We start from the raw sequence: 21295 nt of genomic DNA, 5'->3' as shown, positions 1-21295 counted from the left end.
GTAAGGTTATGTTCACACTGAGTAAATTTGACTGAATCCTGCCTGTCTTAGTGTGCCATAGCCTGTCTATAGGAGAGAGTGCGTTCCTCCGCTGCCGCCGCTCTCCGCTCGTAGAAGTGACATGCCGCTTCTTTGAGCGGAAAGAGGTAGCAATAAAGGAGCGTGCGCTCTCCCATACACAGGCTATGGCACACTGAGACAGGCAGGATTCCGCTTAATTTACTCAGTGTGAACATACCCTAAGGGTACAAACACACACCGTATAAGCAGCGTATTTACTGCTGCCATACGCAGCAGATACGCAGCAGATTAGATCTAAATAACTGAACACAGCATCAAGTCTTCACCATCAAATCTGCTGCAGATCTGCTGCGTATCTGCTGCGTATACGGTGTGTGTGTTTGTACCCTAAACCTTTATGTGACTGTATTTTGCAACACAAATGGCAATGCTGTCTCTGTCCCCCAATAAATCTTAAAGGGGTACCCTGAAGGCAAAAAAAAAAATGTTAATACATTGCTTTAAAGCGACTCTGTACCCACAATCTGACCTTCCCCCCCCCCCCCAAACCACTTGTACCTTCGGATAGCTGCTTTTAATCCGAGATCTGTCCTGGGGTCCGTTCGGCAGGTGAGGCAGTTATTGTCCTAAAAAAACACTTTTAAACTTGCAGCCCGTGCCAAACGGGAGTATCTGTGCCCTAACTTTGCACCACCCCTCCGTCCCTCCTCCCCACCCTCTTCATTTTTAGGAATGCCACTGAAACATTTACTCCTGTCTGAACATTGCACAGGTGCTTAACGGTCCAGCCCATGTGCCGGGCTGCCACAGGTGGGGGGGAATAGGAGGCAATCTGCCTGGAGTAAAAAAAAAAAAAAAAAAAAAAAGAATTCTATGAAAATTTGTATCTTTTGGCATCTTGAGAAGTGCATTGCACTGTTCTATTATATACTGGTGAGGTCCCAGCTGAACTCTTACCCTCTGCTATAAGCTACAACAATCCAATGCAATAAAAACCAAACTTCTTATTGTTCAGGAACATGACTCCCGATTCATTGCTTCACCACAAAATCAACCAGTCATTCCATTAATAAAAATAATTCATGCAAAGGGAATGGCAACATCCACAGAATGTGTAACAAGTCTCATTCCTCAGGAGCGGTCCCTTAGCATTTGTTTCACAATAAGACATCAATTCCAAGTGTGTCCTGGGAATTTACAAGTGCTGGCAGGTGTAATAATATAAAAGCACTGAAAACAAGAAATACCACAAGCTTTAGGTATACCAGTTATGTCCAAGGAATTCCCTCACACAGCAGTCATCCCGGGAAGCTCCAGCAGGCATGTCCTCATTTCTTCCAGCTCTTGCACCATACTATTGTCAGGTCCATAGTGCATTGATAGAATGTCCCGTGCTCTCATGATGATACCCAAAGCATCAGCTACTTCACGTCTACAGAATAGGATGTGTATAGATGATGAAAAATACACTCAATATATAGACTAAAGCTATTGTTTTATCAAAGAACATTCACCCAACTTACCCATTGAATAAAATCTGAGCCAACTTGAATAGTTCATGCCCAAGTTCTATGCTGGATGGACCATACCTCTGACGCACAAGCTCAATACTTTTTTTAAGGTGCCCTGCTGCTGCAGCCCAGTTGCCTACAAAGCGCAGAACAGACCAAGTGAGATTTAAAACACACATACAGTATTTACTTATTCTTCCCAAAGTGGAAAAAACACAGACAAAAAAAATACCTTTTGAAGCTTCGGCCTGAGCCAGCTGATCAAAGATCTCTCCGAAAAGCATGTGACTGTGAGAGAGAAATTCCTTGCCTTCTGATAAACAAGACATCAGCCTCCTTATCGCTTCATCTGAAGACAAAAAAATGATGCGGACATGAAGTATGACAGAACTAATGTGATTAGTAGACCGACACCAAGAAGTAAGTTTACAATGAAACAAAACAATACAAAAAGGTAGAATATTTTTACATATAAAACTGATGTGACAGCAAAAAACAAAACACGTACTCACCTGCTGCCGTTCCTGCTGTCAAGAGTCTCTAAAGCAGGAGCAAGTGAGTACATGTTTTATTGTTGTTGACACCCGGTGCAGTTTTGAAGCTTACCTGTTGCAGTGAGATTATCTAATCCTCCACCTGCAGATGCCATCAGAAGTTCAGGCATCTGCGGAAACCCCTGTTCTTCTTCTTAATAGGGCTCACGCATTGAACTCACTGACACTTAGGAGGTTTGAATGGATTCATTGTGACAGATACGCTTCAAAGCTAAAAAAAACATTTCTCTTTAAAACCCCTTTAAGAGTCCCTCTGCTTTGGCACATGTGCCCTACCCTCCTCTATGGACACTGAATATGTCCATAAATGCATTGATAAAGAAACCAAAGGAGCACCGGAAAAAAGACTAGCCATCCAACTCCCCTGTAATAGGTATATAATACAACATATTCATTAGGTTTATCACATATATCTTAACAACTTTTGCTTATTTGGCCCTTGTTGGATTCTCCTCCCAGAATCCAATAGGATCTGTATTATCCACTTCTTACAGTCCCCTTATGAAACGGTCTGAAGCAGATCAGCAAAGGAATATACAAGCAATGACGGTATCTTCTAATGGATAATACAAAATTATTTTACTTATCTAAACTGTACCAACTTGTTGGCAATGAGTATGCATTGTGCAAAATGCTTAGTGTTCTGTATCTTGCTTATTCAAAAGACAGAAGCCTTTCCGTTCCTCTGTTGAATGGCTGACATATTTAGAGAGGTAGTTTTCCAGAGAAATCACTAAGGTAGTGCACAGGCATAGGAGTCATTCTGCAGCATGATACTTTAGAGCAGGGATGGGGAACCTTCGGCCTTCCAGCTGTTGCAAAACTACAATTCCCATCATGCCTGGACAGCCAAAGCTACAGCTTTAGCTGTCCAGGCATGATGGGAATTGTAGTTTTGCAACAGTTAGAGGGCTGAAGGTTCCCCATCTCTGCCTTTAATGGTTCTACGCTTTCAAATATATACTATAGCTAACACACGCTATGATAGTCACCTATATGGTCATTCTGTAGCTGCTCCTGAGCCTTATCCATAGCACACTGGAGATTCTGCAGACGGAGCAAAACATCATCTCTTCTCAGCCAATGTGCACAGGAGTCACTGACACAGTGCAGGACATCATCTCCCTTATAGAGAAAAGAAACACTTCATATCATATGCATCATGTATCAATCACATCACTATCCATATACTGTAGTTCAGCCGGTAAGATACAAACAGATCACCTTTAGCGAGGAGTGGCACTTTGGACAACAGAAATTACAGCGGGTGTCATCTCTTAACATCTGCTCTTGGCTACAAGCTTCACACTGACACACAAAGAAATACTGATCCTTCAGTAACTTCTGTCTTCTTTCCAAGTTTATTCGTAACTTGTGGGGACCTAGCAGACGAGAACAATTGGAGAAAACAAAAAGATTATGCATCGATACCTTCTTACAATACTGTGCGCTGCTAATATCCAAGATTGGAACATGGAGGCACAATAAGGCACCTAAGTGACAATATTTTCTTACCGTAGCAGTGGAGTACTTCTTCTCCTTCTCTGATCGCTGTGCTAGCTCTAACCATGGCATGTCTGCCTTGGAAGGAAACGGTGGTATTCGGATCACAAGAATGATTTAGCAGGCTCAGGACAGGGAAGAGTGCTGTGGCTAGACGGGAACTCTTGCTGCTTTCTACCAAGGAGGTAGCAGACTCTGTAACAGGGAGGATTGGTCAAAAAGGACATGAAGAACATATAGTATAGTATAGTTTATAAGCAAAATATACAAATGGATGTCCATCTGCTGGCCAGATGAGCTGCTGTATGTGGCTTAGTTTTCTATCTACAACACAAAGATTTGTTTTTACTGATTACAAATACTAAAACATGTTTCTACAAGTCTCTAATTTTTTTTATTAATTTTTTTTTTAAACATTATCATTTAGTGATATGCTTTACAGCAAGAAATAGACTGGAGCTGTCTCAGTGACAAGAATGGGCAAGGTGTCTGTGTGTGCTCTGTGACCTTTACAGACATCATTGCACAGGGAGGGGGAGGCTGAGCTGTGAACAACAATGTTTATCTAACAACTGGTGTCATCCTTCGCTGTAATCCTGTACAGATCACTTCCCAGCAGCCTCAGAACAGGATGTTTCAGCCTGTATTTAAGCCTAATGGAGAGAATGAAAACTGCAAGACTTTAAAATTATTTTAAAATACAATAAAATGGCAAATATATATTAAAAGGTATGTTTAACATAAAAATGTAAACAATAGGTAATTTGGCACATTCCCTTTAATAGGGAATGTAAGGAATACATTAACCCTGCTGTTCTGTTAGGTTCTACTATACACATATAGGGGGATATTTATCAAAGAGTGTAAAATTTAGACTGGTGCAAACTGGCCACAGCAACCAATCACAGCTCAGCTTTCCTTTCACCAGAGCTGGAATTTGAGCTGTGATTGGTTACTGTGGCCAGTTTGCACCAGTCTAAATTTCACACCCTTTGATAAATCTCTGGATTTTTAAGTAACTACTGTTTTATTTGAATATCTTTTACATTATTAGGCTGTGTTCACACACAGTATATTTCAGGCAGTATTTGGTCCTCATGTCAGGTCCTCATAGCAACCAAAACCAGGAGTGGATTGAAAAGACAGAAAGGCTCTGTCCACATAATGTTGTAATTAAGTGGATGGGCGTCATTTAATGGCAAATATTTGCTGTTATTTTAAAACAAAGGCCATTGTACTGAAATAATGGCAACATTGTGTGAACAGAGCCTTTCTGTGTTTTCAACCCACTCCTGGTTTTGGTTGCCATGAGGACCTGCCTGAAATATACTCAACCCAACCCAAATACTGCCTGAAATATACTGTGTTTGAACCCAGCCTTAGGCTATGTTCACATTACGTAAAACTTTTTGTGGTGTGTGACATAGCTTTATGTTGAATGGGATCCCGTCCGGAGCATACACACAAGTACACGCTCCGGCCGGGAGCCCATGCGGCGCCAGAACAAAACTGACAGAGCACACAGTAAAGCGAGCGGCTCCGGCCGCTTGCTTCACTGTGGGCTATGGGAAGCTCTGATGCAGGCGCGCGCTGTTGCACCCGCATCAGAGCTCCGCGGACGGATCATCCGGCCGGTACTTAAGTACTGGCCGCGATGATCCGGGCACAGACCAAGGCTAGGTAACCATCCACATACAGCTGTTTCGGGGTGTTGTACCTCATCAGTGTGGAGCAGGATTCTGGCTAGGTGGGAGCAATGCCTAGTAGAGCCATAAGAGATTGCTGAACTCAGGGAGACCAGCCAAGCGACAACACTGCTGGCAGCTGTATGTGGATGGTTACCTAGCCTTGGTTTATCCCTTGTCATTACATTGACTTATAGGGCCACTTAATATGGTGGTTTTGGTGGTTTCCTAACAGGAGCTGCCCCTTGGCTGGGTCCTTCCCGGAGGGATATATCTGGCTAGTCCTGTGTTTTGAGACTCTTTAATGAGGCTCCACGGGCTCTTCTTTTGCATATTCATGTTTCCCAGGGGGCAATGCACCTAGGACCTCACTGCATTGAGCGCTTTCACTAGCAGCCGGCAGTGTTGTCGTTTGGCTGGTCTCCCTGAGTTCAGCAATCTGTTTCTCTTATAAATCTTTAAGGCTGTTGCACAGCAGCCTTAAATGCATGGAATTTATTTAGAGGCGTGCACCTATCAATAACTCACGTTCAATTACCATGTAAAGGATTTCTGATTTATTACAGTATGGTCTCCAGTTTAAGCCCATCATTGATAAGCCAGAGCAAAGAGCAGCTACAAGCAGCACCTATGCTTTACAGCACCTTGCATGTCCATGCATCAGATAGGCAGCCCAGTTATCACCATGGAATTGTGACTAGTTTTAATACTGTCTAATAGCGGACTACAGGGCTCTATTTTACATACTTCATCTCATACTTCATAGTTCTGGTAATAAAAAAATTACACCAACCTTTATATTCTTCATGCATAACGGTGATGGCCTGGGCATTACACTGGAGCTGAAGCATGTGATGAAGTATTGCAGAACCAACTATCTTCATTTCATGGGATTCATCCTGCAGTGAAACAGAACCACCAGGAGGGGGCGGTGTTCCCATGCTTCTCAGCAAGCTCATGTTCAATTGCTTGCACAATGCTGCACTAGTAAGTGCACAAAGAAATCTGTGCTCCCCTGTCTGATGCTCGCTGTGCGATAGAAGGCTGAATAAAGACTTGTAGTCACTGGGATATGGGTGTTTTTCATCTTCAGCACAGGGCTGATACTTCTCTGATGTATAATGTGATAAAACAGTGGAAACCTGCTGGTAACCAGTCAGCAGAACTGTCCTCAGTGCCGTATGGCAGAAAACACCAAGAACGAGAAGGCGGCCACCCAATGAGCATTCAACATGGTGATAACATTTCCAGGCCTGGTCCATGCACTCACTAGTACAATATCTGGCAAAGCTGCAGTGCTGACAGGGTAAGGAGGCCATCATAGTCTGGAGGCAGTGGTGACAGTAAAGATCACAGTTTGTAATTGATACGTTCCATATGTCTTTCTTTGTGACTGTCTCTCTGTCAGGGATTAATACACTGACATACGCTTCCTCACTGACTAGGAGCTCCCCCTGCCCTATATCCCTACAAGCCACCAAGTGGCGTCCTTTGGAAGTGCTGACTTTTAGCTTCACGGAGCTAGATGCATTTGGCAGCTGAGGGCTTCCCTTTAGTTCCTGCTGTTTGTGGTTCTCAACACATTTTCTTTCAGTCCTGTGGGATTTAGTGCTAGAAATGTCATTCTGCTTCAGTTTCTGCAAACAGTCTGCTTGTCGCTGAAGAATTTTGCTTTGTAGTCGCTCAGGATATCCATTCTCCTGTGCACGCTCAATGTCCTCCAAACATGCCTGATAAAGAGATATTCCCATAGGAAGAAGAGAACACATAATATCACACCGGCTTCACCTCATCAGTCAGAATTTCTCACTGTTCATCTTAGATTGTAAGGATGAAGCATATATGCAAAGTAAGTAGATATGTCTCTAGACAGCACAATATATATATATATATATATATATATATATATATATATATATAAAGGAAAGAAAATTACCAGGATATGCTAACAACATTCAAAGAAAAAAAATGTTCATCCTTTACCTGGTGTCAAGGTGTCATGGGTCAGTCTCGACCACCATGACAGTGAATGTGGATTAGATTTTTTGATGATTATTTAATCAATGATTGTTCCACTAATTCCATCTATAAAGTAAGTCCATCATCAGACAATGCTGTTCTATGTCAGGGCCGCCCAGTGTGGGCACAGGTCTGCTCTTCCATTAGCCATAACAATAAAACAATGCTAAAAGTACTGTGGCAGTTGGCAAACAAGAGTGTTCAGAGAATCCAGCAGATTTAGAGTCATTTTCCCTCTTCTTGCCTTGACATCACATAAACTGTACCCAGCAAGCATTGCGGAGTAGTGTATGAGTAGGCCTACTCCAAAGGATGTGGAAACGGGCTGTACGTAGAAGAATCATACTATGCCCAGTATGAGTTATGGGCCATTTCTTTATGTACACCCTCACCTGTACCCTACATTGTAATGTATGTTGAATGCTGTATATGTAATGTCAGTGTAAGACCTGAAGAAGTAATTATCACAATCAGAGTTCTTCGCTGTTGGACTGGAGTATACAGGGCCCACTAGAGAAAGGACTTCCCACCAGAGCCTTCCTTCTGTACAAATGAATGCAATGAGGTGGTTTGGTGCACTGGGGGAAAGACTATTATTACACTCAGTAAACCGATCCACCCCATCGTCCTGCCCCTTCTAATGACTGGATACATGCATACTACACACGTATACAAAACTTGAGGTTTGGGGAAAAAAGGGGAGGAATTGTAGAGCAACTATTGCAGCCCCGCTCTGCAGGGGACCCCTGGCTGGTGGGTAGGGCCCCTGTCCTCGCTCTTAGCACAAGTAGACATAATTACATTAGGAGGCGGGGCCCAGCGGAGGAACCTTCGGTGGGCCAGTCTGACACTGTAATCTTCGATGGAGAACAGCAAAGTTGAACATTTTCAGAAGTGTAAGTATTACAAAGAGATTTGTTTATAGGTATAATGCAATAAAAGGGCATTTTAGGAATTAGGTAACCTGTCACCATTCCTGAGCTGTCTATTTTGGTAAATACTAGAGATGAGTGACCTTTGAGCATGCTTAAGTTTGTCCGAACCAGAGCTCGTGGTATTTAATTACACATGGCTGAAGAAGGTGGATGCAGCCCTAAAGCTGCCTGGAGAACATGGATACAGCCGTAAGTTTAGGTACATGCCCCCAATTTCTAGTAAGGATAGAACATCACAGAACTATAAAAACAGGCTATTCAGAATTGTTATTTCATGGACACTGCATGTATATGCTAAAACGACGAGTACTCTTTAAAGCCTTGAAGCAAATGTACCATAAGAGAAGGCAATTTTTTTTACATTACCTGGTCGGCATGGGAATCCCGGTGGCATGGTCCTTTTGTCAAAACGCCACATGGTTCCTATACTCTGAGCCGTTTTGTTCTTGTGCACCAACATGGCTTAATACATTGGAGGCAGAATTAAGAGGGCTGCGTCACCGAAGGGAGGGGATATTGTCACAATGGGCTGCGCCCGCCTCCAGTGCAGAGTCGGGCCGGTGGACAAGAACAAAACAGAGGCAAACACAAGAACTAGGGGGCGTTTTGGAAAAAGGACCACGCCACTGGGATTCCTGAGCAGACTCTGATCGGGCAGACTCTGAATTCCGAGTTACTAACCAAACTACAGTGTACTACTTGTGTAAAGAAGAGACTATACTCACCTGGGTGACATATTTCATATATTGATCATTTACTGACTTATCTATTATTACTATTATTTCACAATTGTATGAGACGATAAATAACTTCCTTGTACATGATAATACAGACATGATGTCATTAATATCTGTGGAGTAGGAGGTACCAGAGCAGTCAGGAGACCTGGGAGCTAATGCACACCAGCATGTTGCAAGCAATTTCATTGTTATTACGTTAGAGAAATATGGTTTGGAAAATGAAGTCAGGTTTTAATCACAAATTACAGGATAAGTAGCTAAGAGGTAATTTCATTGTCTAGCTTGTCATGGGAACTGCGCCTTTAAGATGAAAAGGTCTCTGGAAAAATAATTCAATTACCGCGGTACCTGCGGCTTGAGAACAAGCTATTTATATTCTTCTAAGTCTTCATGATTAAAAAAATAGTTAGAGCAGTGAAAGACTCGGCTGGAGAAATGACAGATGAATGAGGGAGACATCACAGTGTACAACAGCGGGTGAGTGAGAGGAAATAAGAAAAATGACAAGGCCAAGAAAAACGGAGATCTACAGCATGCGGTTTACTGAAGTGATGATTTACATTGAAATCCCATGTAGGACAAACCTCCAGATTGACAGTAGAGATGTAAATACTCACAGCAAAATGGCCAAGGTGAAAGAGAGCTGCTGATCGATTGGCAAAGCACACTGCCATCTCCTCAGTGCCAGGGCTGCCATGTGAGATAGCCTGCAGGACAGGAAGAGCAAGATCAACAACAGGTAGAACACTGAAGCTGGAATACTATCTGGAAATAACTACAGCTGCTGCTACAACAATACACTACAATATCAAGGGCTTTGCACCTGTTTTTAAGTGAATAATTGGATTTTTCACCCATTTTTGGTCTAAGTTCTATTTACGAACGAGTATTCAAAAGGCGAATATTTTTATTCTGCCTGTTTTGAGCATTCACCAGAAAAGTTCCCATTATCTGGGATTAACGCCCAATTTATAATTTGCGACTTTTTAAAAAGTCACATAAACAGGCGCAGGCTTACGTCTGATTAGTACCAGGTGAATATGCTTGCGAATTTTTTTGCAAATTTTTTTGCAACTTTTCACTTAGATACATTCACTATGGCAGTGCTACAAGTTAATAAATCAGTCACAAGATATTGGAACAAAATATTCACTAATCTCATTAGAAGAGTGACACACAATAGACTCCTTAGCAATTATCCCCTGGTTTCTTTATCCAACATCAATGTTTTACACTGGTCGCAAACACTTTTTCTTCGGTCAATGTAGAGTCTAGCTCTACAGAGTGGTGATAACTCACAAAATGTGACATCACAGTTCCAAATAAAGGTACAAGCAGGCAGTCTACATGAAATCAGCAGCATACAGAAGTACAGTATGGGCCCATAGAATTCTGAAGGTCCCTTCCTGCAGATCCTTATTCAGTTTATGTAGAAATCCAAGAAAAGGTAAACAGTAGTAATGCATTCAGTAATGTAGCCATAGACTTTGCACTCTCAAATCAGCTGCTTTATAAGGTCCCATTGACACTTTGGGGGAGAATAATCAAAGGGTGTAACATTTAGACTGGTGCAAACTGCCCACAGCAACCAATCACAGCTCAGCTTCCAGCTCTGGTGAAAGGAAAGAGGAGCTGTGATTGGCTGCTGTGGCCAGTTTGCACCAGTCTTAATTTTACACCCTTTGATAAATCTCCCCCTTTGTGTCTCATGTCAGAAATACTCTTCTGTATACATAGTGCATGCATGCATCAAAATACCTCCTTATAACTCCTACTAATATGCGGTTCCCTGTACACAGTAAAAGCAAAAGAAAGAAAAAAAGTATAAAGTGCCTTGTTGTTTTTTTTATTTATTTTACCAATGGGATCACTAGCTCACATATCAGATATGTATATCACTCCTATGGCATACATCTTACGGTACTATTACACCAAGCAATTTTTCGACAACTAACGATCAACAATAAACGATCTTAAACAACCGCTAAGGCAAACGACCCGAAATCGGTCGCCCAATTACATGGAACGATGATCGTTATTTATCATCGTTCTTGCGGTCGTTTAGTCGTCGGTATTGCGTACATTTCAGCTGCAAATTCTTATTCCACCGAACAATGTGCGAACCACGTGCGAACGATGAAACGATAAAAATAGGTCCGGATCCTATTAAACGATCAACAATTTCTCGTCGGTCGTTTAATCGTTGCCTGCTATTACATGAAACGATTATCGTTCAAATCCGAACGATTTAACGATTTTTCGAACGATAATCGCTCTGTGTAATACCAGCATTAGTTTGAGGTCCCTTAAAAACAAGATGTGGTCAAAGACAAAAAGTAGCCACACCTATAAGATAGCTGTTGGGCAAAAGCTCATTTGGTCTGTGTCTAAAGGCCTTATTCCACTGAACGATTATCGGCCGTATTTAGTCGATATCCGCCGGTACGGCTGATAATCGTCCCATGAAATAGAAGGCAACGATCAGCCGACATAGCTGATTGTTGCATCGTTTGTCTTTCAAACATGTTGAAAGACAAACGACTCATACCGCAACGATCTGCTGCCGTTGCTCCGTGGAATAGTAGCGGCGGCGGCAGACACTGCTATATGCTATGGGCTGCCCGGACGATCTAGCGATCACCCGGGCAGCTCCCCGCACCTCCCTGCGGCCCTCCTGGATTCACCTGCTTGCTGCTGCCGCGTAGAATAGCGGCGGCAGCAAGCAGGGAACGAGGAGTGAACGAGTGCTAATAGCGCTCGTTTTCTCTTTTCAATCGGCCTGTGGAATAGGGGCTTTTGGGTCCTTTTACACATACAGATAGTGCTCGTTTAGCAAACGACAAGTGATGATTTTTTCTTTTAAACTATAGGCGATTAGACGAGAAGATAAATTGCTATGAAAAGTCGTTATTGCGATCGTAACTGTTATTTTGAATGACCAGATGATGATTTTGAGGTCAGCTCATAAGGTTCGATCAACAACACACAAATTAATTTTCATTTGTTGTTTGATTTTTGCTGCGTTTACATCAGAAGATTACTGCTTAATCCGCCAGTGTAAAAGGCCCTTAATGTATATAAGGCTTGTTACCCCACTCTGTGATGCTATGGGCTGCTTGTTCACATCAGCTACTCTCACATACTGCAACATTCTCACAGACTTTTCAACCAGCCTTAGCGAATGTTCTCCAAAGTAATAACAATATGACAAGAAAGCTAATAGGAACATTAGTTCTCTATGCTGGCTAGCATCCTAGCTCTATTATGTATACGAAGGAAATGCTGTATTGCATATGCCATTCCCTAAACTGTAAATGGAGCTTCGCTGTGGGCAACAACACTTTAACTCAACATTTTCCCTTAATGATAGAACTGGTCTTTAAAAACACAATTCACTAAAGAGGGTTACTAAAGAAAGCAATGTAATTCTGCATCATGCAGGTTAGCATAAAGGACTTAACATTGAAGAAAAAGGGATTTCACTTTTCCCAAATCAGCAGCACTTGTACCTTGGAATATAGCACCGCTGCAGCTGTGTACTGCTTTCTTCCAAACCTCTTATTCCCCTCTTCCTTGTAGAATAGCACAGCACGGGGTTCTTTCCCAACACTCAGATGGCGGCTCAACCTCTCTAATACCTCCTCTTCTTCCTGCCTGCGGAGAGGAATTAAAGACAGGTGTTTGTACTGTGTGCATACACATGCTCAGCGCTCCTTGCAAACCCAATCCCCTCTGCTTGACTTTGACAGGAGCGTTACCATTATTTATCCATTAACAAAAAACAAAAAAGGATTCTTCATGTGATCTAAACACATGTGTGCTGAATAGAAAGGAACACATTATAGTCCTCTGAACAGCTGATAGTCTTCTAGATCTATTTGTGACAGATCAGAATGACTGGGAGATCTGTGTAGAAACGTACTGACCCGTATGAGACAACCTCTGTTACAGATTGGATTGCGGCTCCTTTATCTAACAGGTCAGCAATTTTGCAGTGGTGAGATGGAACACATGGAGACTAGTAGGATCAATGAGCAGAACCTGTATCTCCTGGTATAGCTGTGAAGTTCTGCCAGGCTGATAATCCAATTTCACACCAATGGCAGCAGGACTGAGGCGCTCCTTCATGTCACATACAGGAGTGGCGTTAACAGCTAATATTACATCCAACCAGAAAGTAAAATAAGGTTGTTTTGGGTGGACAATGTTCTGTGGGCAACCAACTCTATCATGCCAGGAGTCACATGGTTTGGAGCGCCCAAACTAAATAACTGATATGCATGGAGCAAGAATAAAGAGCTGTCTGCGCTCATGGATTTTCTGCAGCAATCACATGGATATGTGGCTGACTTTTCAATGCAGAATGAATTTAAAAAATGCATTGCTGCATCCCTATAAATCCAAGACACACAAAGCACTGAGCCCAGGAGTCCAGATCTATACATTGTGCCTGTCAGGGTGAAATGGCTGTGCAGAACAGCTGATCGTCAGTGGCCTATTCAATGGATAGGCTGTCAGTGACGTCTGTAAGTTTGTTCTAGATTTGCATGCTAGTCTGTCATCTCTATTTCTATTAGTAGCATAGGATCTGACTCACCCAAAATATGACCAACAAGCATCAAAACTCTCCTGAAGATCTGATCCTGGAGAAAACTTGTCTTTTTCATCTAAGGATAACTGCGACCACTTGCGATGCACGTAATCTTGCCAGTCAGCAACAGGAAGCTCCATCATCCGTCAGTAATTGAGAGCTGCATACAAAGAGTAATTTATATACTTGTGTGTTACATAACATGATCTAATGTATCATTTAAACCAGGTTATTATTATAATTTTTCAGAATTATTACTTGACTATCCGTATGACAAATATTATCCTAAAATATGTTACAGTTTTTACACTGCTCCCTAGAGCACTAACAATAAGCTTATGCTTCCTGTTTTCTGCAGCTTGCTTGTCAGCTTTGCTGAGTAGACTGGGACAGAGTCAGTAATGGACGTGGGATTTAAAGAGAATGTCTTTAAAAGTTGTTTTTTTTGTAATTTTTCTATCTAAACTGAATTTTCCTATCTTGCAGTTTTTCATTCTGACCGCTAAAGCTGAAAACTAAGTTGACACTTCCTGTTTTGTACAGATCTTTTTCCAGTTAGTGTTCCTCTTATGATCACAGGCAGGATTACAGTGAAAGGTGACACCAGCATAGATAAGACACTATTTACAGTAGCTAAAGCGCATAGCCAGCCGTCCACTCCTTATAGAATCATCTCTATACAGGTCACAGAGCATGCCTGAAAAATCTCTTTCTTGTGAATAGTGTCTGGTCCAGTCTATTATGTCTATGTCCATGGGGTTTGCTGTAAAGCATTTCTCTAAAAGTTGGTGGTTTTCACCCCCCATCCCGCTGGGCAGTAAATTAATGTCGCTGCAGCAACGTTTATTCACGCCGCAGGATGACATAGGAGCTGCGCCTGTGTCAACCATGGGGGTTCCGGCTATCAGTGATAGCTGGAGACCCGTCACAACTCTCAGCACCGGAGCCGTACTCCAGTGCTAAGAGTTAACCCTATAGATACTGCGGTCAGCCCGACCGCAGCATCTATAAGGCTTCTGACAAAGAATTCTCTCTCTACAGAGGGAGAATTCTCTGTCTGCTGTCCATTGGGGCTCTGCGAAGTGATCGATGGTAGCCAAGGAAACCAGGCTTCCGGTTTCCTGGCTACAGAAGCCGGCAGGGGGAGGGAAGGCTGGGTGCGCGGGGAGATTGTAACAGCGGCAGGGGACAGAGGAGAGGGGGCAGACATAGGGACATAAGCTTATGGGATCATTATGATCCTATAAGCTGATGTCCTAAAACGACCTGGGCATTGATGCATCAATGACCCCAGGTCGGAAAGGGTTATTTCCCAGTGATGGTATCACAGAGGCAGATCTGTGACACTGTTTCTGCCCACCCTGCTCTCAGGCCACGATCCTGTCATCATGCAGCCACCGCCTCCTCCAAGAATGATTGACAGCCGGCTCATCTTCAGTTGCATTGGATTTCAAGATAGGTCGGTAGTTTTCCATCTTGATATTACAGCAATTATTAAGCTATGACCTCTTAAAGTGACACTGTCACCCCCTATTTGCATTTTGACTGCTCTCCACAGGTGTAAAGGGTAAATGTTTCAGCTTTCATTACTTATTTTATATCACACCTCATGGTGCTTGTTCTGGTAAAAAGTTGTTTTTATCACCTGTGGATTGGTATATGTGGGCGGGGCCTCGCAGCCTTTGTGCCACATTGTCCCCCCCTAGTGCCACTTAGCCCCGCCCCATCCATGACGTCATTGTCACATAGGCCCGCCCCCTCAGCAGCCATTGGAAGGGGCCTATGCGGTGATAACGTCACAGATGGGGTGGAGCTAAGTGTCGCTAGGGGCGGAGCGATGTGGCACAAAGGCTGCAAGGCCCAGCCCACATATACCAATCCACAGGTGATAAAAACGACTTTTTACCAGAACAAGCACTATGAGGTGTGATATAAAATAAGTAATGAAAGCTGCAACATTTACCCTTTACACCTGTGGAGAGCAGTCAAAAAGCAAATAGGGGGTGACAGTGTCACTTTAAGGCACTTTTACACAGGACGATAATTGTTCCTAAGAATGCTCATTTACCTGATAATTGGTCAGTGTAAAAGGACCAGCCATCAGCTGCTGAGAGAGCATTTGCTCTCGCTCATCTGCTGATTTAATATTTTTGCACCCGGTAAAGTCATCGTCTTCACATCTCTGTGTAAACAGGATATGTGCCCCCAATAACAGTGCATTTAATGGCTGCTTAAATGATGTAGCAATCATTTGTGTGGTCTCGCTTACCGTTTACATCAGCCAGGCTGGGCTTGTACCGTTTGTGCAGCCCTGGAAACTGACAGCACAGATATGTATATATCTGTGCTGTCAGTTTCCAGATCACAAGCAGTGTACACTTACCTAGTGCGCTGCTGCTGTGCAATGGCATCCCCTTCTCCGGCTCTTCCGTCCAGCTGCTGTCTCTTCAGGCCCTGTCTCCTTCAGCTGTCAATCATTCAAGATGCAGCAGATGGACACAAGAACCAGAGAAGAGGACGCTATAATGCAGCAGCAGTGCACTAGGCAAGTATGCACTGCTGTGAGGTCTGCAAACTGACAGCACATATTTATGCATATTCATGCTGTCACTTTGCCTCTATTGTTATCGGACTCACATCCCCTAAATACAAAGGGAGATGAGCGTCCGATAATGATAATAATTTTAAATCATGTTTTAAATAGGTGATCAGCAGAAGACGAGCGTTTTCCATCCCCTATTGCTTTTACACACAGGAGCGTTTCTTGCAATGCTCTTGGCTGATAATCGGCCCGTGTAAAGGGCCCTTGAGGCTATGTTCACACATAAAAAATTTTTAGCGTTAATTAGCACTGTTTTTGCAGCAATTTTGACTGAATCGGAGCATTAGCCATTGCGCAATTTGCTGCAAAATAGTGCTAATTAAACGCTATGTGCTAACATAGCCTCAGCCCTGAGCCAAATCACTGTAAGGATATGTTACAATAGACACAGGTAACCTGTATAATGGCATTAGGCAGCTTGTACCAAAGCAGCAATATTTGGAAGAAAAACACATTATGACTATTTGACATTTTTTAGGTGGGAAGCCCTTTTCAGTAACAGCAGATCTCTTATGTCAAGTATTAATGAAATAATTGCCTTCTATGCTGTCACCTTCCACTAAGGATATGCTAATTCCAGGCCTCGTGCGCTAATGATGGGCTGTCGCTGGGGAGGACAATAGCAGTGATGGAGAACAATTTGCCTTCTAGATAATATTTAGCCTGATATAACCCAGAAGCTAATCAGCACCCTACCCTGTAAATGACAGAGGGCCGTCTAACCATTCAGCTGCTCCCAGGCTTCTCTCAGACATAACAAAATGTTCTTGAGACTAGAAAGGTTTCCTAACAATTACTTCCTTCAGTTCTGCGATGTGTGAAAATGAAAAATGTCACTGTTCCCACACTACTCATTCCTTGTATGAGAAGATGATGGCCTAGTATCTACTAGCAGGATGTATGCATCTCTAATTCTCTACCCATTCCATTTCTTATGCAACTACTAAAAAGAACCTCTGGTCAGTCCACAATTAATTATATATATATATATTTTTTTATTATTATTTATTTATTTTTTTTCCTCCCCTTTCTAATTTTCTAGCCTCTGGTGCCCTGAGAAGTGGAGTAGTAATTTTCTGGAGGAATTTCACATAAGAGTTTGAAAGGGGTATTTCAATCACCTAATCTTTTGTTATTGGGTTGCAAAAGAAAGCAATTCTGCAAATGATGCAAAATAGCTTTCTTTTGAAGCTTGGTTTTCTTCTCTCCCTTTACAGTTGTCAGCTCATTGCCTAGGTTCCAGATCCTCAGGAGCGGTGTGTATAGTTTCACTCCTCTACACTGTCTCCCACTGAGCTTACACACATCTACATGGGTTTGTGTTGTCCCTGGAGACATGTGTAAGCTCAGTGGGAGATACAGCAATACCAAGCTGATTCAGCTCAGCACCGCTGCATCTTGTCCTTACTCCCCTGCACAACCGAACCCTGTGCCAAATCATGAAGTGAGTGGGGATGCACTTGTGTCTCGAATGGACATATCCGCTGCGGAATTCCACCGGTTTTACTCAGTGTGAACAGAGCCTAATGCTGTACAGATAACTTAACAGCAGCCTCCTCTTATCACCACAGACACAACAGGAAGTCTCAGTTAAAGGACAAGTGCCACTTTTTCCTAGTAATTAAAGCACATTACAAAGTTATATAACTCTGTAATGTGCTTCAATCACCTATCTGCCTCCCTTCCCTGTCTTTTCCCCCCTCCACCCCCCACCAGGAAGTGTCCTAACTCACACAGACCTAATGACTGTCGTCACCGTCACCAGGCAGCTCCTTCTTGTGAGGATGAGTCATCAGCAGGAGGGCTGCTCTAGGTCCTGTTACACCAGCCTCCCACTCCTTGTCAGGTGACTCAGCTTGCTCAGCTCCGATAGTCACTTGCTTATCTCGTCTAGTGACATGACTCACTGACTTCACTCACTGAGTCCACAGCAGCAGGAGAGAGTATAAGGGGAGGGGGGAGCTGCCTATATACCGGAGTCAGTCAGAGGGAAGATAAGCAAGTGACATGTGACAAGTGATGGCTTGCAGTTGTTCAGCCAATGGGAGCTGAGTAAGCTGAGTCACCTGACAAGGCAGGGGAGGGGGGAGGCTAGTGTAACAGGAGAAGGAGCTGAGAGAAGAGATTGGTGATGGTGACGACAGGTCTGTGTGAGTTAGGACACTTCCTGGTGGTGGTGGGGGGAAAGACAGGGATGGGAGGCAGATTGGTGATTGAAGCAGATTAAAGAGTTATATAACTTTGTAATGTGCTTTAATTACTGGGAAAAAGTTTTTCATGGCACTTGTCCTTTAACCCTTAGACGACCCAGGGCGTATAGTTACGCCATGGAAGTCTGTCCCCAGACGACCTAGGGCGTAACTGTACGCCCTGGGTGTTTCTTCGGCTATGAAGCGTGCTCCGGAGCGGAGCGCACTTCATAGCAGGTGGGGGCCGGCTGCAATCAGCAGCCGGGACCTCACCGGTAATGACACGCTGCAGCGATCGCGCTGCCGCGTGTCATTAACTCCTTAAACGCCGCGACCGGCACCGGCGTTTAAGTGTAAGTGACAGGGAGAGTCCCCTGTCACTTACCGATCGGGACCCCCGCAGTGTGACTGCGGGGGTCCCGATCGGTAAAACGGACTGCTGGAGGTCTCTTACCTGCCTCCCTGCGGTCCGATCGGCGATCTGCTGCACTAAGCCTGCACAGTCAGGCTCAATAAGCAGATCGCCGATAACACTGATCAATGCTATGCCTATGGCATAGCAATGATCAGTGTAAAAATCAAAGTATTGGATGTAAAAGTCCCCCAAAGGGACTTCAAATGTGTAAAAAAAAAAAAAGTTAAAAACAATAACACACTACCCCAAAACCCCTCCCCCAATAAAAGTTTAAATCACCCCCCTTTCCCATTATATAAATAAAACATATAAAAATAAATAAACAAATAAACATATAATATACCGTAGCGTGCGTAATTGTCCGATCTATTAGAATATAACAAGCGTCATTGCGAACGGTGAACGGCGTACACAAAAAGAGGGAAAAAAGTGCACGGATTACCGATTTTATGTTACATTATATATAAAAAAAATTAATAAAAAGTGATCAAAACGTCCGATCTTCACAAATATGGTATTAATAAAAACTAGAGATCATGGCGTAAAAAATGACACCCCATACAGCACCGTAGGTGAAAAAATAAACTTTTATAAGTGTCACAATAGGCCCATTTTATTTATAATTAATTGCCCAAAAAAAGGATTTCATTTAAAAAAAATATATAACATTAGAGAATCTGTGTAAACCTGCATATGGTTGTGTTCGGGCTGACCTATAGAATAATTGTATCATGTCGCTGTTACCATATAGTGCCTTACGTAGACACAGGAACCCCCCAAACGTTACCATATTGCATTCTTTTTTACGATTTCACCAATTTATATCTTCATAAATAATATATTTGGGATTCCATCATACATGTTATGGTAAAATGAAAGACGCCATTACAAAGTACAACTATTCCTGTAACAAACAAGCACTTACATGGCCTGTAGATAGAAAACTGAAAGTGCTAGAGCTCTTAGAAGGGGAGGAGGATTTTTTATAATAAAGATGGAAAAATGGAAACTTACCATGGCTGACCCCTCTATATCACTATGTGTGACCCCTCTATATCACTATGGCTGACCTCTATATGACAGGTATCTGGCATTGTTAGCAGTATTTCTGTGTGTATGGTAAATATTTAGTTAGAAACATAGAAGATTGTCAGTAGGAAAAGACCACCTGCTGCATCTAGTCTAGTTGTGAGTAGTTCAGGACATGGAGGCTGGAGACCGGCTGCTTCCTCTGCACACATAAGAGAATCTGCTTTATATCTTTCCTTATTTTCTCAGAAGTTGCTCAGCATGTATTGTACACCGCTATCTATGGTATGTGGGCTACTGGGGTTTGAGTGCCAGGGCTGAGTCCCAGTTTGGTATATTAGTGGTTTTTTTTAACCTGTATGTCTCCAGTTTAACTACAATGGGCAGGCCTATAAAGTTTTAAAGGAGTTAACCCAAACTTTAAACGTATCCCCTTTTCAGAGTATGAGTGACGTGTGTGATTAGTGAGGACCTAGTGAATGTAACAGCAGTGGGTACACTCAGCTCAGTTCACTCCCTATGGATTCCTGAGCATAGGTGGGTACAGCGCTCAGCCATCTCTGACCGCTCCCATAGACAATGAAATGAGCAGCAACGTCCAGGCATAACGGCCAGGGACTTTCAGTAGTCACACAGATATTCCACTTGTGTCTTTTATAACAGGACTACTGTTACATAATGTGCGGCATATTGGCTGCCACTTTATTTGGCATCTTTTGTTGCAGAATTTCAAACTGCATTGAAGTCTACAATAACACTGAGCATCCAACAATCTATTACACTAGTGTTCTCGACCTCTAGCTCTCCAGTAATTGCAGAACTACAATTCCCAGAATGCTGGAAGTCATAGTTTTGCAACAGTTGGTGAAGCAATACTGTCCGGTTATTGTCCATAGCAACCAACGTTCCCTACACTGGGGAGCTCAATGCAATGAACACTGGCGGGAGTTAAACTAATAGTACAAGGGGCTTTGCTGCCCATAGCAACCAATCAGAAGGAAGCTTTTATATCTTAGGAGAGCTATGAGTATAAGAGCTGAACTCTGATTGGTTGTTAGGATTAGAAACTTGTAAGGCGAAATTGCTCTCACACGTCTGCGCAGGCGCACTACATGATAAACAAAGGAAAGTGCTGCTCAGGATCTTGTACAAAAAATATCCTAAAATAAAATAATACATAGACAATATATGCTGCATGGTCTACTCTACATTATCCCGAACCACAGAACATCCCGCCACTCACGACTCACTTTCCGGCTCGTTTTGTAGCACTTGTCACGTGATAGATTTGGCGCCGCAGTCAAGTCTTCACTCTTCAGGCTTTCTCTGAGCGGGCTGAGAACAGTCTACACATAATAACAGACCGGTTATGCCAATGCCGCCATCATTACTGTTGGCTAGTTAGACCTAAACGCCTGCCGCACTGTCCGCTCCACAATATAATCACAGTTTGGTTCTGCCCAAAAGAAAGATGGCGGACGCTGTAAACACAGGCCTGACG

At 43.0% G+C, this 21295-nt stretch overlaps 1 protein-coding gene across 2 annotated transcripts; it reads right to left on the bottom strand.

Moving 5' to 3' along the window:
* Positions 1-199: 199 nt before the first annotated feature.
* SMYD4 (SET and MYND domain containing 4) lies at positions 200-21289 on the bottom strand. Of its 2 annotated transcripts, none has more exons than XM_069944593.1 (11): positions 21045-21289; positions 13566-13719; positions 12478-12622; positions 9586-9675; positions 6068-7004; positions 3602-3784; positions 3311-3468; positions 3079-3211; positions 1765-1881; positions 1545-1668; positions 200-1453 (listed from the first exon to the last, which is right to left on the bottom strand). In XM_069944593.1, exons 2-11 carry the CDS (start codon positions 13700-13702, stop codon positions 1309-1311), a joined length of 2169 nt encoding a protein of 722 aa, XP_069800694.1. In that variant the 5' UTR covers positions 13703-13719; positions 21045-21289; the 3' UTR covers positions 200-1308. The 2 variants fall into 2 exon arrangements, with proteins under 2 accessions (XP_069800694.1, XP_069800695.1); XM_069944594.1 differs by lacking the exon at positions 21045-21289 and adding an exon at positions 19934-20077.
* Positions 21290-21295: the final 6 nt, after the last annotated feature.

Source organism: Dendropsophus ebraccatus, chromosome 11 (assembly GCF_027789765.1).
Source record: "Dendropsophus ebraccatus isolate aDenEbr1 chromosome 11, aDenEbr1.pat, whole genome shotgun sequence".
NCBI lineage: Eukaryota > Metazoa > Chordata > Amphibia > Anura > Hylidae > Dendropsophus > Dendropsophus ebraccatus.
Note: the sequence above shows the minus strand (reverse complement) of the source record. Positions and strands in the feature narration are given on the sequence as shown.